This window comes from Miniopterus natalensis, chromosome 11 (assembly GCF_054644295.1).
Source record: "Miniopterus natalensis isolate mMinNat1 chromosome 11, mMinNat1.hap1, whole genome shotgun sequence".
In the NCBI taxonomy this organism is placed as follows: domain Eukaryota; kingdom Metazoa; phylum Chordata; class Mammalia; order Chiroptera; family Miniopteridae; genus Miniopterus; species Miniopterus natalensis.
In genome coordinates this window covers 73,184,680-73,198,278 of record NC_142091.1, presented here as the reverse complement: position 1 = coordinate 73,198,278, position 13,599 = coordinate 73,184,680, and the positions used below count along the sequence as shown (strand labels likewise).

At 51.7% G+C, this 13,599-nt stretch overlaps 1 protein-coding gene across 2 annotated transcripts; it reads right to left on the bottom strand.

The window, feature by feature from the left end:
- Positions 1–4,856: 4,856 nt before the first annotated feature.
- Positions 4,857–13,344, bottom strand: LOC107533574 (solute carrier family 22 member 20). 2 transcript variants are annotated; one of them, XM_087822414.1, is made up of 11 exons: positions 12,831–13,344; positions 12,654–12,757; positions 12,207–12,212; positions 11,908–12,062; positions 10,688–10,856; positions 9,971–10,094; positions 9,286–9,401; positions 8,055–8,269; positions 6,005–6,113; positions 5,621–5,824; positions 4,857–4,989 (listed from the first exon to the last, which is right to left on the bottom strand). In XM_087822414.1, exons 1-11 carry the CDS (start codon positions 13,203–13,205, stop codon positions 4,896–4,898), a joined length of 1,671 nt encoding a protein of 556 aa, XP_087678540.1. In that variant the 5' UTR covers positions 13,206–13,344; the 3' UTR covers positions 4,857–4,895. The 2 variants fall into 2 exon arrangements, with proteins under 2 accessions (XP_087678540.1, XP_016063803.2); XM_016208317.2 differs by lacking the exon at positions 12,207–12,212.
- Between the last annotated feature and the right edge of the window lie 255 nt (positions 13,345–13,599).

Sequence of the window (13,599 nt, the reverse complement as noted above, 5' to 3'; positions counted from 1 at the left end):
CCGTCATCTGGGCACCACGTTGGCGGCTTCGTCAGAGAACCTGGCGCCCTGGTTATCATAGTTATACCTTGGTCCCAGCCACAGTGATAGGTCTTTCTTCTGGATCTGGAGCATTTTGGTAGAAAAGGAGTGGAAAGGTGACAAATGACTTAGTTTGGGACGTTAGGTTTGGGAGCCCTTTGTAGATCATAGGCCAGATGTCAAGTCAACCGTTCCGCTGGCAAGCTAGGAATAGTTTTTACATTTTCAAATGGCAGAAAAAAAATCAAAAGAAGAATATTATTTTATGATGTGTGGACCTTGAGCCTCAAATACTTGCTAGCTGGCCCTTTATAGAAAATGTTGGCAGACCCTGCCATAGACAATACCATTAGCAGGTGGGTTGCACACGTATTTTCCCCAACCTGCCCTTTAACTTTGTGGGTTTTTTCCTACCAGAGTTTTACAATTTTTATGTCTCTCTTTTCCTTTATGGCTTTTTGGTTTTCTGCTTTCTTAGTAAAGGTCTCCCCAACCTAAGCTTATGTAAATATTCCAATAAATTTTCTGTTATTAATTTAATTTCTTTACATTTAAATTTAGATCTCTCATCTACCTGGAATTAATTTCCTTTATGATACAAGGGACGATTTAGTTTTTTCTTCCAGACAAATAGCCCACATATCAGTTACACTTAGTAAGTAAAACACTGAACAGTCATCTTTTCATATATGAAGTCTCCATAAATACTTGAGTGTATTTCTGGATTTTTAAATTCTGTTCTACTGATTTATTTGTTGCCTTTTCTGTGTCAATATACTAATGTTTTGATTATAGTAGTATATCAAATAGGTTTTATATCTGAAACATACAGCCAAATCTCAGAATCACAGTGGCGTGGACAGAATAGAAGTTTATTTCTCTGTCAGATAAAATAATTCCAGATCTTAGCAGCCGGGACTGATCACCTTCATCTGAGACTGGGTCCTTCCATCTTTTCTGCTCCACTGTCCTCGACTTAGCCTTAAGGTCACCTCAGAGTCCACAGTGGCCTCTGGAATTTCAGCCATCGCATTCATATTTCGAGTAAGAGGAAAGGGGGTAAGAGAGGCTTTTCCAAATCTTTGCCTGTTCCTCTTTGAATCATTCTGGAAATCCTCCCCAACAGCTTTTAGATTCAGTACATTGCCCGTGATAGGAATTAGGCAGGCAAATTGCTTTCCTCGTGTGGTAGAGCAGCTGAACGGTTAGTGATTAAGCAGAACCCCTGAGCGCGGTTGTACAGGCTGCTGGCTGAGCAAGGGTGCTTGGCCAAACGGGTAGGGATAGGGTGCTGACATCAAGCCCACGCCTGCTGGCCAAGCCCTGCAGCCTGCCGGGAAGCTGTATCTCCGGGGGTGGAGATGGGGTGAGGGGGAATCTTTCTAACTTGCACAAAGCAACCATTCACTCTCTGAGCTGGGTGCCAGGGAGCTGCTTCTGCCTGGAGGGGGCACCTTTCTCAAGTTCACTCAAGGTGGTGTATGGGTTAGGTGGCCCTGGATTATGGTCAGTTCCCTTCAATGTTGTTTTTTTGTTGTTGTTTTTTAATTTTAATTTTTAATATATCTTTATTGATTTCAGAGAGAGGAAGGGAGAGGGAGAGCGAGAGATAGAAATATCAATGATGAGAGAGTCATTGATCGGCTGCCTCCTGCACGCCCTGCTGGGGACCGAGCCCGCAACCCGGCCATGTGCCCTGACTGGGAATCGATCCTCGATCGTAGGTCGACGTTCAACCGCTGAGCCACGCGGGCCGGCCCCCCTTGCATGTTTTAATAGAATTAAGCACTCTCTACTGTGGGAATTTAGGAAGAAAAGGGGACTTGTTTCTTCGGGCAGTACTGTGTACGAAAGGAAAAAGGTGGAAATGACATCAGTCGTGCTTTCCCTCACTTTCGCAGCCCTGTTCTCCACGTGGACGGTTCTTAGCATCTAGACATTCTTTCAGTTGTGGTGTTAACTGTCCTTCCAGAACCAGGGTGGAAACAGCGCTAGTTTTTGCTGTTTATCTTGTCCTTATAGGCGACATGGTGGGAGCTGAGTGGGTCTCCATGGATCATGTGAACATGCAAGATGGACCCTGCTTCTCTCTTTAGCACTCACTGAAGGGAAAGCCAAGCGTGTGGGTTTCTCTCTCTCTCTCTCCCTTTCTCTCTAAAAATCAATTTTAAAACCTTTTTTAAAAAAATGTATTGCATGTGGTATGGCTTTCTGATAAAGAACACTATCTCGTTTGGCATGTTGAATGAAAAATTATTACAAGTTTGCTGATTGGATTTACTTTCAAACATTGAAACTTTTGCTTCAAATGGACATTAAGGAATCTGTCAGTTCTTAGTTTTTACCTGTTTACATCAAGTTAGGCAAAAGTTTGGGAAGAGAATAAACTGTCAACATTAAGGTAAAAGAAAGTGACTACACAGAAATTTTTGTTATGTGTCATCGGTTTCTCTGAATAGTGATGTATCTGCAACAAGCAAGCATTTACCCCTAAATGCCTGAGTTCCCGGGGTGGCTCTGCAACCCAAGCTGGGCTCTCCCCACTCACTGTGTGCAGACAAGCCCAGCTTCCTAATTGGAGAGGCCCAGTGCAAAATGAAAATGAGGTCTCCCTGTTCAAAATGATTAAGAATTTCAGGATGGTAGCAGCGCATTGAACAAAATGTGGGGCCTTGCTGAGCGTGGGGTCCGGTGCGTGAAGCCGGGTGTTCACAGCCATTCCCGGCTAATGGCAGAGGGGCCCTTTGCTTGAAGCCAGCACTGGGCCAGGACCACATGAGCCGGCTGCCCTCCGCTTCACTTGGGCTTCTCAGCTGCTCCATTTCTGCTCCATGGGTCTATATTAAAACCTCACCAAGTCCTGAGACCCACCGCTGGCCTAGGGGAGCGGAAGGGTGTGCCAGAAAACGCCCTGCCTGGGGAACCAGGAGACTGGGCTGGGTTCTCTCTCCAGGTAGGGCTGGGTGTGGACTATGACAACTGACCTTGGGCTGCTCCTGAGTGCCTGCTGAAGAGAGAAGTGGCCCTGGGGCCTGCCAGCTGATGAAAGTCTGTCCCGAAGAGATAACAATGGTAGCATTATTTAAGCTGTGGTTTTGGTGGGGTTTTTCCTTATTTTTTTAAATTTTGTGTAGTCATCCTTTCTTACTCAGAACTGCTCTAGACTTCCATCTAAAAGTAGTAGGAAATCACCCCAGAAAAGTCATATTCTTCATACATTTCCTTATTTTTTAAAAGTAATCAAGATTCATTGCAAGAGGCGTTCCCTTGCAAATGAAGGAGGTTTTATGCCTGGGGCTTCTTCAACAATTGGACACTAATATCCCAGCGGTGATGATCGTGTGCTCAGAGATGACTGGAGAGGAAGCTTCTAGAGCAGGGTGATGGTGGAGATGTTCTAGATCTGGGCTGCCCATACCATACAGTAGCTGCTAGCCACATGTGGCCAGTGAGCCCTGGTATGTGGCTAGTGAAACTAAGGAACTGACTTTTAAATGTTACTTAAATTAATTTCAATTTCAATCTCAGTAACCACAGGTGGCCAATAGCAGTCGCATTGAACAGTACAGACTAAATCTAGATTCCAGATTCAGAACACTGTAACCCCAAACAACTTTAAAATATTTGTCAAAACCCAAATAATGTTAGAAAGTGGATCGAGTAGTTGTTGGCAGGTGTTGTTATGAAGGGGAGGTCAGGGAGTGCTCCCTGAGAGGTGACTCCGAAAGTGAATCTTACTGTATGACCAGGCCCCACAGCCCTCTGCTTTCAACTTCACTGATCTGCTGAGAGCTGTGAGTCGGGAACAATTCAGAAGGAGAGCTCAGGTACGGGATTGCTGAGAGAGGCTACATCTGCGGGAGGGACTGAGGCTCGCTGCATGCAGGCCAGGGGCAGCTTCCAGGGCAGTTTCACCCGAGCTCTGTTCCAAGGGCTAAGCTGCTGAAAGACAGACCTTGGCGAAACGGCAGGTTGCGGTGTTTCCTGCCCAAACTGTGACAGTCCTACTTCTTTCCTAGATTGTGCTTTTCCTTGGACTGTAGGGAACTGAGCATTTATCTTATTTGATTCCCTTACAACTCCAGGAGGAAGGGGTTAGACAAGGAAACTGCCCAAGGCCCCCCGATGGGCCAGCATTTGAATCCCTCATGAATCTAATCTGAATTTTGGTGAAGGTCAAGGTCAGGCGTGCAGGCACACATCCAACATCTGGGCTGGAAACGGATCTGAGGTCAGAAGGTCGCTGTGCCATACCAGGGAGCCACCCCTCTGTATGTCTTCTGCAAAGGACGCGACAATGGGTAGAGGTCCCTCTTGGCTGCCCGAGATCAGCCTCATCATTTATTCACCCACTATGTACTGAGCGGTACCATCTGTGAGGCCCACTGCAGGGGCAAGAAGGCTCTGGCACGGAGACATTTGCCCTCGAGGAGGTGTCACACAGGGGAGAGAGCTCCGATCCCATAAGGCAGGAGAGAGCAAAGCTCTTACATGGAGCACGGTGAGTTCTCCAAGCCCCCCAAGGGCAAGTGGGCGGGGCTGTTTCAGGGGCACCCTGGGACAGAAATGTCACCTTAACCCTGCAAAGATGCAGTTTTCAGGGGGAACAAGAATGAACAGAGAGGTTTTAAGGGGCAGAGTTGGAGATAGGAAAGGAAAAGTCCCTCCTTCGGTCCCGGGGCATGGCTTCTCCTGACTTTCTGTACGTTTGTGACATCAGTGGCTACTGGTCTTGTTCCTCCCTGGCTTGCAGGCGGCTCTTTGACATGGGCTGGCAGAGCCACCAGGGTCCTTGGCCAATCTCATCCCCGGTCAGCACCAGGAAGCCTGGACACCGGCCAAGGTGCTGCCAGTACGTGCTGGGCTCTGACACCTTAGACGGTCTCCGTGAGGGGAGAAGCCCCCAGCTGCTGAAGAGAAATGCCTTCACTCCTCCCTCCTGCGCCCTTCTCCGAAAGGCCTTTGGCTCTGTGGAAATTAAGAGGCACACAAAAAATGACACAGAAAGTAGAAGGGAGGCGGTGAGGGGCAGGGGATACGGGCCTAACGTTCAAGGGTGTGTTTGTGCCACGCACAAGACATGTCTCCACTGTCCCCAAAACTGAGGGTCTTCATTGAGCCCACTGTTGCTGAGAAATGCTTCTAGAAGCCTCTGGCACTTATTTTAGAAACATTGTTATGGGCAATGCTGTCAGCTAGCTCAGTCACCTCTAAGGAAACCCACGAGAGAAATGTCTGTAGTACTACTTGCTAAGAGAGCTCCACTTTCCCCAAGGAACTGGGAAGAAAAAGTCATTGACGGGGTCCCCTGTTCTGTTGGCCGGAAGCTGAGTCACCCCCACCCCTCCGCCAGGCTTTGCACCGGCTCACCTCCCTGCTCCTGCTCTGCGGCTGGCTCTCATTTCTATTGCACCATTCGTCGGGTCTGTCCTGTGAAAGCGAGGCCTCCCCGATGGAGGAGGTAGGCCTGGCGGTGCCCTGCTCTCACTCAGCCGCCACGTTTCAGCAGCAGCCACAGGACACTCTGCCCCTGTGTTGTTTCGTGGACATCACAGCCTGTTTGGTCGCCCCCACCTGGCTGTGCCCAGAGGCCCCTCACCTCCTCTCCATCATCTCAATGGTCTCCACCAGGGGTGTGTTGCGGGTCTCAGCCAGGAAGCAGACAGCCAGCCCGGCCAGGATGGAGGTGGCCCCAAAGGCCACAGGCGCCAGGATGGCACTGAACTCCCCGACTGCGGTGACCAGGGGCGCAGCCAGACCCCCGAGGCGGGCGTTGATCGAGACGAAGCCCATCCCCATCTGCCTGTCCGAGGAGTATGGACAGGTCAGTGGCCGTGGCCTGGACCCCCAGAGGGCAGGGAATGCCAGGGGGGCAGAGCAGAAAGGTGAGACCTGCCTCAGCAAGCCCAGCAGGTGTCAACCTGGAGTGCCAGGGGCTTCCAGTTTGGGGCAGGAGCTCCTCTGCCTCCCCCTACAGACCCACCTGATCTCCGTGGGGTACAGCTCTCCCGTGAACAAGTACACGCAGATGAAGGAGCTGGCCAGGCAGCCTTTGCCCAGCGCTGCCTGGGCCGTGCGCAGGGTTTGCATATCTGCGGGGCGGATAGAGCTGTGGGAGGGTGGCTCAGAGCCCAAAGGGAGCAGGGAGCAGGGATAGTGGCAGGGGTGGGGGGCATGGGGGGGGGGATGGGGGAGGAGACAGGGAGGCTTAGGGTGAGTGGTGGGCACAGCCGAGGAGGGCAGGCGGCCCAGAACCTAGAGGGGGTGAACCGGGGTTTCCACCACCTCATGTCCCCACCTGGGACCCAGAGTCCCCACACTGCCCTTCTCTGACCTCTGCTTCCTTCTTCCCTTATTTGCATCTGTCACCAAGCCCTGCTGGGACGCCAGAACAAGCTTTGGAGTTAGGATTGGGTTCAAACCCCAGCTCTGACCCAGATAGGTGACGTTGGACACTGTTGCTTGACCTCTCTGAGCCTCCCAGTCCCCCTCATCTATAAAATGAGGAAAACACCAGCACCTGCTCACAGGCTGGTCATTCAGTTGACATGATGTCATGAGTGCAAGGTGCTCAGCGCTCACTAATGTCTGCTGTTACTACCGTTATTAATATGCGTGTCATGCTGCTGGTTTTAAACAGCACAGCCCCCGCCCTGGCCAGTCTGGCTCAGTGGTTAGAGCATCGGCCCGCGGACTGGAGGGTCCTGAGTTCGATTCCGACCAAGGGCATGTGCCTCGGTTGTAGGCCATCCCCTGCTCCAGTCGGTGTGTGAGCAGGAGGCAACCAATCGATGAGTCTCTCTAACATCTATGTTTCTATCTCTCTGTCTCCCTTTCACTCTCTCTCAAAAGCGATGGAAAAAACATCCTTGGTGAGGATTAAAAAAAATAAAAAGGAAAATGAAAAAGAGCACAGCCCCAGTGTCCATGTCCAACATGAGGCAACGGGCAGGGAAATCACGGCACGTCCTTGGGTGGCAGCTCCAGCTGCACTGCAACTGGGAGAGGACATTTTATCAAATACCCACCCCTGGGCCCTGCCCATCTCTATTATACCAAAGCCTCCTGGGGCTAGGCTCAAGTTTGGGTAATTTTTTTAAAGTCCCCAGGACAGTCTAATCTGAAGCCAGGGTTGAAAAACACCAAGCTAGATGGAACATTATATAGCAATATAAAATCAGGGTCATGAAACATTCGTACTAACATGGAAAAGCATGTTTGTGTTAAAACATGGAAAAGCATATTTCAATGTAACAAAAATGAGAAAAAGGGTACATTATATATGATACACACACGTACACATGTGTAGTAATCCTTTTTATATTATTGTGTGCACATATATGTATATAATAGCATCTTGATTATATAAAATATGAAATCAATAAACAGTAGAAAAGATTGGAAGAAATTTGTCAAAATACCAATAGTAATAATCTACCCATTTCATAGAGAGGAACTGAAGCACAGAGAAGTCAGACAACCTCCCCAAGGCCGTGGTTGTCACAGCGAGCCCTTGGCTTAGCACACACTCTGGACTGTGATACTCAACCCTGGCTTCTTGCTGGAATCACTGGACAGTTTTTTAAATCCTAAGGGTTGGGTCCCACTCCTGAGACTAACTGCACTGGCCTGGAGCCCCTGGGCACTGGGAGTTTTCAAAGGTCTCCAGGTGGCAATAGTTACAGGCAGGTTTGCAAATCACTGTTCCAGGGCCAGCAGCTGAGGTTCAAACTTGAACTTCTCAGCCCCTGAAACGCTGCCTGGCCAGGCTCCAGGCGACCACACACCAGCCGGCACTTTGGTTGACTTTATGCATCAGCCTAACATCCCTGCCCAGATGGTAAGTGCTTTGAGGGCATTTACCATGACGCATGGTACTGGGCACTGAGTGCTTAATAAAACCATACTGATCGACAGTCATTTTCTTTCCAGATCCAGAAGAATGTCCCTCAACCTGGTTCCCTTGTATTTGTTGCCCACCAGACCCCAGACCCCGGAGACTCCCAGGCAGTAATGCAGAAGCCGTGGCTCACCTTCTGGCACAAATATGTTGGCAATCACCACAAGCCCAGCCAGGATGAGGAAGGAGGCCACTGTGGCTCGGCGGCCCACGTGAACCATGGTGGTGGTGGCCACCAGCATGGCCGGGATGTCTATGACCCCGAACAGGACCTGTACCAGGTAGACGCTGAGCCCAAACTTCTGCAGGTCCATGGCCAGGCCGTAGTAAGCCATGGAGTTGGAGAACCTGGGAGAGGCGACAGAGCAGTCAGTCCTGCTTGGGAAGGTCCAGAGTGCGGCACAATCCCACATTTCCAGCACACAGGGGACAGCCCCAAACTTAAATAAGAGAACAAGCTCTTTCCCTGAATACTTCTGGGGGCCAGGTGTGGGTTCACCTGTCAACTTTTAGTCCTTAGGGGCCTTAGGGGCAGGTGCATAAGTAGGAAACAGGCACAGGAGGCTGGTCTACCTGAGCCCAGCTGGCTACCACTAAAGACAGTGCCTGGGTCTGCTCCAGAGCACAGGGAGTGTGTAGCCTGCAGTCCATGCTTCAGAAATATCAGCTCCTATTATTTTAATGTCCAGGACATCTGGTCAAGCAAATGGAATTTAAAAAAAAGTCAGCCCCTTCCCTTGGGATTCTCTAGCTTCTAGTCTGTGCTAACAGCTAGGGGGTTGCCTTTGTGTTTGTATCCACTTCACACCTTCATGCCTATCTGTGTACCTGTTAGGAAGGAATTTCTTTCTGTTCACCTGGCAATCTCTATTAACCGTCTTTTAAAACGCACCCAAATGTCGCCCCCTGCATGAAGCCCTCAACAGCCCCAATCAGGAGAACTGTGGCTGGGACACTTGTCATACCTTGTGGAAATTATTGTTTTCCTGTCTCCTTCTGGACCCATGAGTGCTTTTCCAGAGTGGGACACGTCCCAGAATCCCTTGGAGAGCCGCAAGGGCATATCAGAATGAGACATGGTGCGTTCCGAGACAAGCTACCAGATGCTTCCAGTATGTGCCCCCACCCAGGTGAGACCCACTGCCCAGATGCGGAGTCCCTAGGTCAGCATGGATGTCTCATCCATGGCCACATCTTAGCACCCAGCAGAGGGCCAGAGGACCCTGGAGAAAGGGTTCAGAGCAGGATTAAATTCACTAGGCTCACCTGCTCATTGTATTAAGTGGATTTAAGAATTAGTGAGTGGGGACAAAAGTTGTATCTGTACCTTGGGTCAAAGTCTTGGGCATGAGCCCGTCACCTACCAGACCAGCATGAGACAGCAGGTGACCTTGCGGATGGCCAGGGTTCGGAAGAGGTCCAAGACCGAGTTGGAGGTGCGGGCACTTGTAAACTCACTCTGGATGTAGGAGCTCACCACCTGGGCAAAGAAAGCTCGGTCAGGGGAAGAGAGGGATCTGAGACCCTACTTCCCTGCTGGGGATCCCTTCATCCAGGAGAGGAGGGCCACAGTCGGTTTTCTCAAAAGCAAAAGTGAGACATTAAGTAAGATCATGTATGTAAAGTCCTTAGCAGAGTGCCTAGCACGGGGCTCAATAAATGGTACTTATTTATAATAAATGGCAACTATCTTATCATAAGCATATGTAATAAATGGTACTTTTATTAATTCTTCAATAATTTTACTTTATGATCTCTGCTTTAATATTTTATTATTTTATTTACATTTTGGCTGGATGTCAGTGTGAATGGGGTTGTTTCCCCATTGCACAGACAGAGTCTGATAACAGAGCAGCTGGCATTTCTACCCCAATCACACAGCCACTCGCTGGTTCAACACCTCTGCCTCACAGGAACTCTTCCCGCTGTTCAGTCCCAGCCTCTTCACCTGGATGGCGGGTGAGCCCGGGATCTGCTAAACCCCAGCACATCTCGAGGCCGCCAGCAAGGCTGAACCTGTCCCTGCCCTCCTTCCGCCCACCCGCCTACCTCCTGGGTCAGCCTTTCCCCTTCCTCCCTCCTGCCGTTCAGCGCCGCCACCTTCCGCAGGTTCTGCACCGCCAGCTGGGACCTGCCGTGGAGGAGGAGCCACCGGGATGACTCCGGCAGCCACCTGGGACCAAGAGAACATCGAGACTGACCCAGGCTGAGTGGAACTCACTCCATTCCCCAAACCCAAACACACCGTCGCTCGCCCTCTTTCAGACCTTAACGAAGGTGAAACGTCCTGCCATCTGCAGAATCGGGAAGACTGGGGGACACGCCAGCTTCCCTTTTTTGCAACACATCAGACAGGGAATCACTGAGGGCACTTAGAGACTACTTGGGACCTGGGACTTGGACAGATCCGGTTTTGAATCTGGATCTGATCCCTGTGTGTGGCCTTGAATAAATCATGGACCCTCCCTTGACTGTGCCTCAGGTCCCTTCCTATAAAGTGCCAGGAGGTGGTCGTGAGACACAATGGAGTTCATAAAGGCAAAAGCACTCAGATTGTTCTGGAACCCCATGCTAAGGTCAAGCATTTTTCCAGGGCTTCCCCATAGCCACACACATACTTGGGAGCCTGTGGCCCCACGAGCCCCACCCTCCTTTGTATCCCTACCACTCATAGCAAATCCCAGTCACTGCACACCCCCAGCCTCCTAGAGGGACAGGTCGGCCACACAGGTGCACCCTCCCCCACCCATTCTGCTCAGGACGCACCAAGAATAGAGGGAAAAGATGAGGAAAGGAACAGAGACGGCGAACTGCAGCCACCGCCAGGGGCGGATCAGGTAGGCCACACCGGCCAGGATGAGCTGGCCCAGGGTGAAGGAGAACCCCAGCAGGACGCCTGCCACGGTCCGGCCCCGGGTGGGCATCCACTCCACAACTGCGGGAAAACACAGCAGGCTCAGAGGACTCTCCACCCAGGGGCAGTTCTCCCAGCCCCTCTGTAGTGACTGTGGTCCCTTGAGGTTAATTATCTCAGAGACCCCCAGAGGCACAGAGAAAGGACCCCTGACCTCACTCCTTATACTCAGGGAAATTCCAGATGGACCAAAGACCCAAATTAAACAACAAAACCACAAACGTATTAGAAGACATTGTGATAGGGTGTTTTTTTTAATCTTCGAGTCAGGAAAGGCTTTTCTAAGAATGTCATGAAACCTCGAAGCAATAAACTTGACTTCATAAAAATAAGAAGCGTCTGCATTTAAAAAAAAAACCAAAAAAACACACCTTATCATAAGTAATGTCATAAAAACAGAAAAGACAAAGAAAAAAATGTAACTCAACAGATAAAGGGTGAATTTCCCTGAAATTGGAAAAGTTCTCGCAAATCAATAGAAAACCAACCAACTAACCAACGAAACAAACAGATGTAAACAGCTGATAGAAAAGAAAATATCATGATTCTTAATTACCTGGTTTCTTTGTAAATAGCGAAGCTTGGAAACAACCTAAGTGTGCATCCCGAGAGGCTGGTAAGTAAGTCACAACACCCTCTTACGAGGCAGCCACAACGAACTGATGTGGAGCCCCCACCTGTGCAGCCCGGGTGAACCCCACCCTTTTTGGATTCACATCATCTCAGGGTTGCCTGTAGCCCTGGGGACCGCTGTGTCTCACCTCACTTCTGTGTCCCCACACTGAGAGCCTGGCACACAGTAGGTGTTTAGTAAGTAGTGGTTGTTGACTGATTCACACAGAAAATAAAAGCAACCCCCTCAGCTTACTGATGGCAAGTCACACCCCAGGGCCCACGGCTCGCTGCTGGCGGGGCCCCACTGAGGGCCCAGGCCTGTCATGACCCCGCTGGGAGGTTCTGAGCTGAGGTCACGGGGTGAGAAACCCACACAAGGAAACAGGTACAATTGATGATGGGGCTGCCCTGCCACCTTCCACGACCCCCCTCCCAGCCCCTCCTCGGCTGGACTCACCCAGAGAGAGGGAGTTGAGGATGATGCCCGAGAAGGTCATGCCCATCAGGAACCGGAAGACGCAGTAGGCACTGAAGGAGCTGAAGTACGCTGCGGCCGCCCCCGACACTGCCAGCTGCAGGTAAGACCAGACCAGCGGGCCCTTGCGGCCCAGCCTGAGCCGGCCGTGGGCACAGCGTTAGGGTCCCCCACAGGGATTGTCAAAGGAGGGTGAGACAAAGCTCTCCTGCCCCACTGCCACCCGAAGCCACCCCTCCATGGCAGAACCACTCATCCTCTGGGCGTCTCTCTAGAGGGACCGCAGCCTATCGTTGGGGCCTTATAGTCGGTTCTGACTCCTCCCTACAGTGGGACAGCAGGACAGCAGGGGGACGGGAAGCACTTTCTGAAGGAACACGCGCCCTGAGGGGAGGAAAAGCCAGGCGCGGAACCAGGCGTGGCTGTGGCCGTGGAGGAAGAGCGGGGACGCAGCGTATACACGCCTTTGCTGGCGCTGTGTGAAATGTCTCTAGTGAGGTACATGCGAACCAAGCCGCCCCCAGAAGCTACTGGAGGCGGGTAGCAGTGGGAGACGGACGCTTCCCTGCAAACTCTCATGCCTTCTGGAATTTTGAATAACGTGAATGTCTTATATGATTATTAATCTGCAAACACATGAATAAACATTAATAAAGAAAAATGAATGAAGAGGCTGGGGGGGTTGCAGCCTGGGCTGGTTGGCTGTGACCTCGGCCCCAAAAGCTCACCTGTCCGCAAGGCTGCCAAACACAGCGGCGCCCACCAGCACCCCAGCCATGTAGATGGACTGAGCCAGGTCGCGGAGGGTGCGGGCTTCACACACCAGATTCCACTGCAGGGGAGAGAGGGACACTTCAGCCTGGGCCTCGGGCAGCAGCTCCCCACGCCACCCCGGCCCCACGGACCTCCGTCACGATGGTGGATGGGAAAACGCTGTGGTCATAGACCCAGCCGTCCTTGCAGCTCTCTGTGGCTGCCCCATGCACTGAGGTGTTGGGGCTCAAGAGAGCCCACTGAGGCTCCGTGAAGCGCCGGCATTGCTCGGGAGCCCCAAGCTGGTCCAAGGGTATGGTGGCCCTCAGCCAGGCCTCGGAGTCGTTGGTGGTGCCTGCGGTATGTCCGGCAGGGCCAAGGCAATGGTGGCGGGGCACGGCAGCCGTGAAGTTCTGCAGGAAGTTGTGGCAGGCCAGCAGGCTGCAGGGCAGCAGCAGCAGGGCTGTGTAGACGAGCTGGAAGCGGCCCACGCCGCCCAGGGCATCCAGCAGGTCTGTGAAGGCCATGGCCTCAGGCCTGACCGGAGGCCCAGCCTTCAGGGGCCTTATGTAAAGGGGCTGGGAAGGGGCCCGGGAGGTAGAAGAACACGCCCAGGGTTAGGACCGCAGATGCTGTGTCTGGCAGCTCAGAGGGGTCTAATTACACCTCACAGGAGGCCTCAGGTGTCCCCATGTCTACAGGGCTCCCCGCCCTCCAGACCCTTTCTCCTAGATTGTTCAATCTCTCACCCCCCTTAGAAAAGCAAGTGTCCCAGAGGGCTCACAGCCCTTGCCCAGATCTGCAGGCCCAGCTGCCCTGCTTGGCTGCTGCCCTCACCGGAGGACTCCTTTCTTTTGAATGGGGTTTTGTGGGGGGTAGGGCCCCCAGATCATCCAGCCCCAAGATGTTCCAACCCTCTCA

Coding starts and splice junctions, on each gene's coding strand:
- LOC107533574 (XM_087822414.1), bottom strand. CDS start 13,205: ATGGCCTTCACAGACCTGCTGGATGCCCTGGGCGGCGTGGGCCGCTTC. Junction 12,758..12,830: donor CATCCACCATCGTGACGGAG/GTCCGTGGGGCC, acceptor TCTCCCCTGCAG/TGGAATCTGGTGTGTGAAGC. Junction 4,990..5,620: donor ATTGAGATGATGGAGAGGAG/GTGAGGGGCCTC, acceptor TAATTTCCACAG/AGCCAAAGGCCTTTCGGAGA.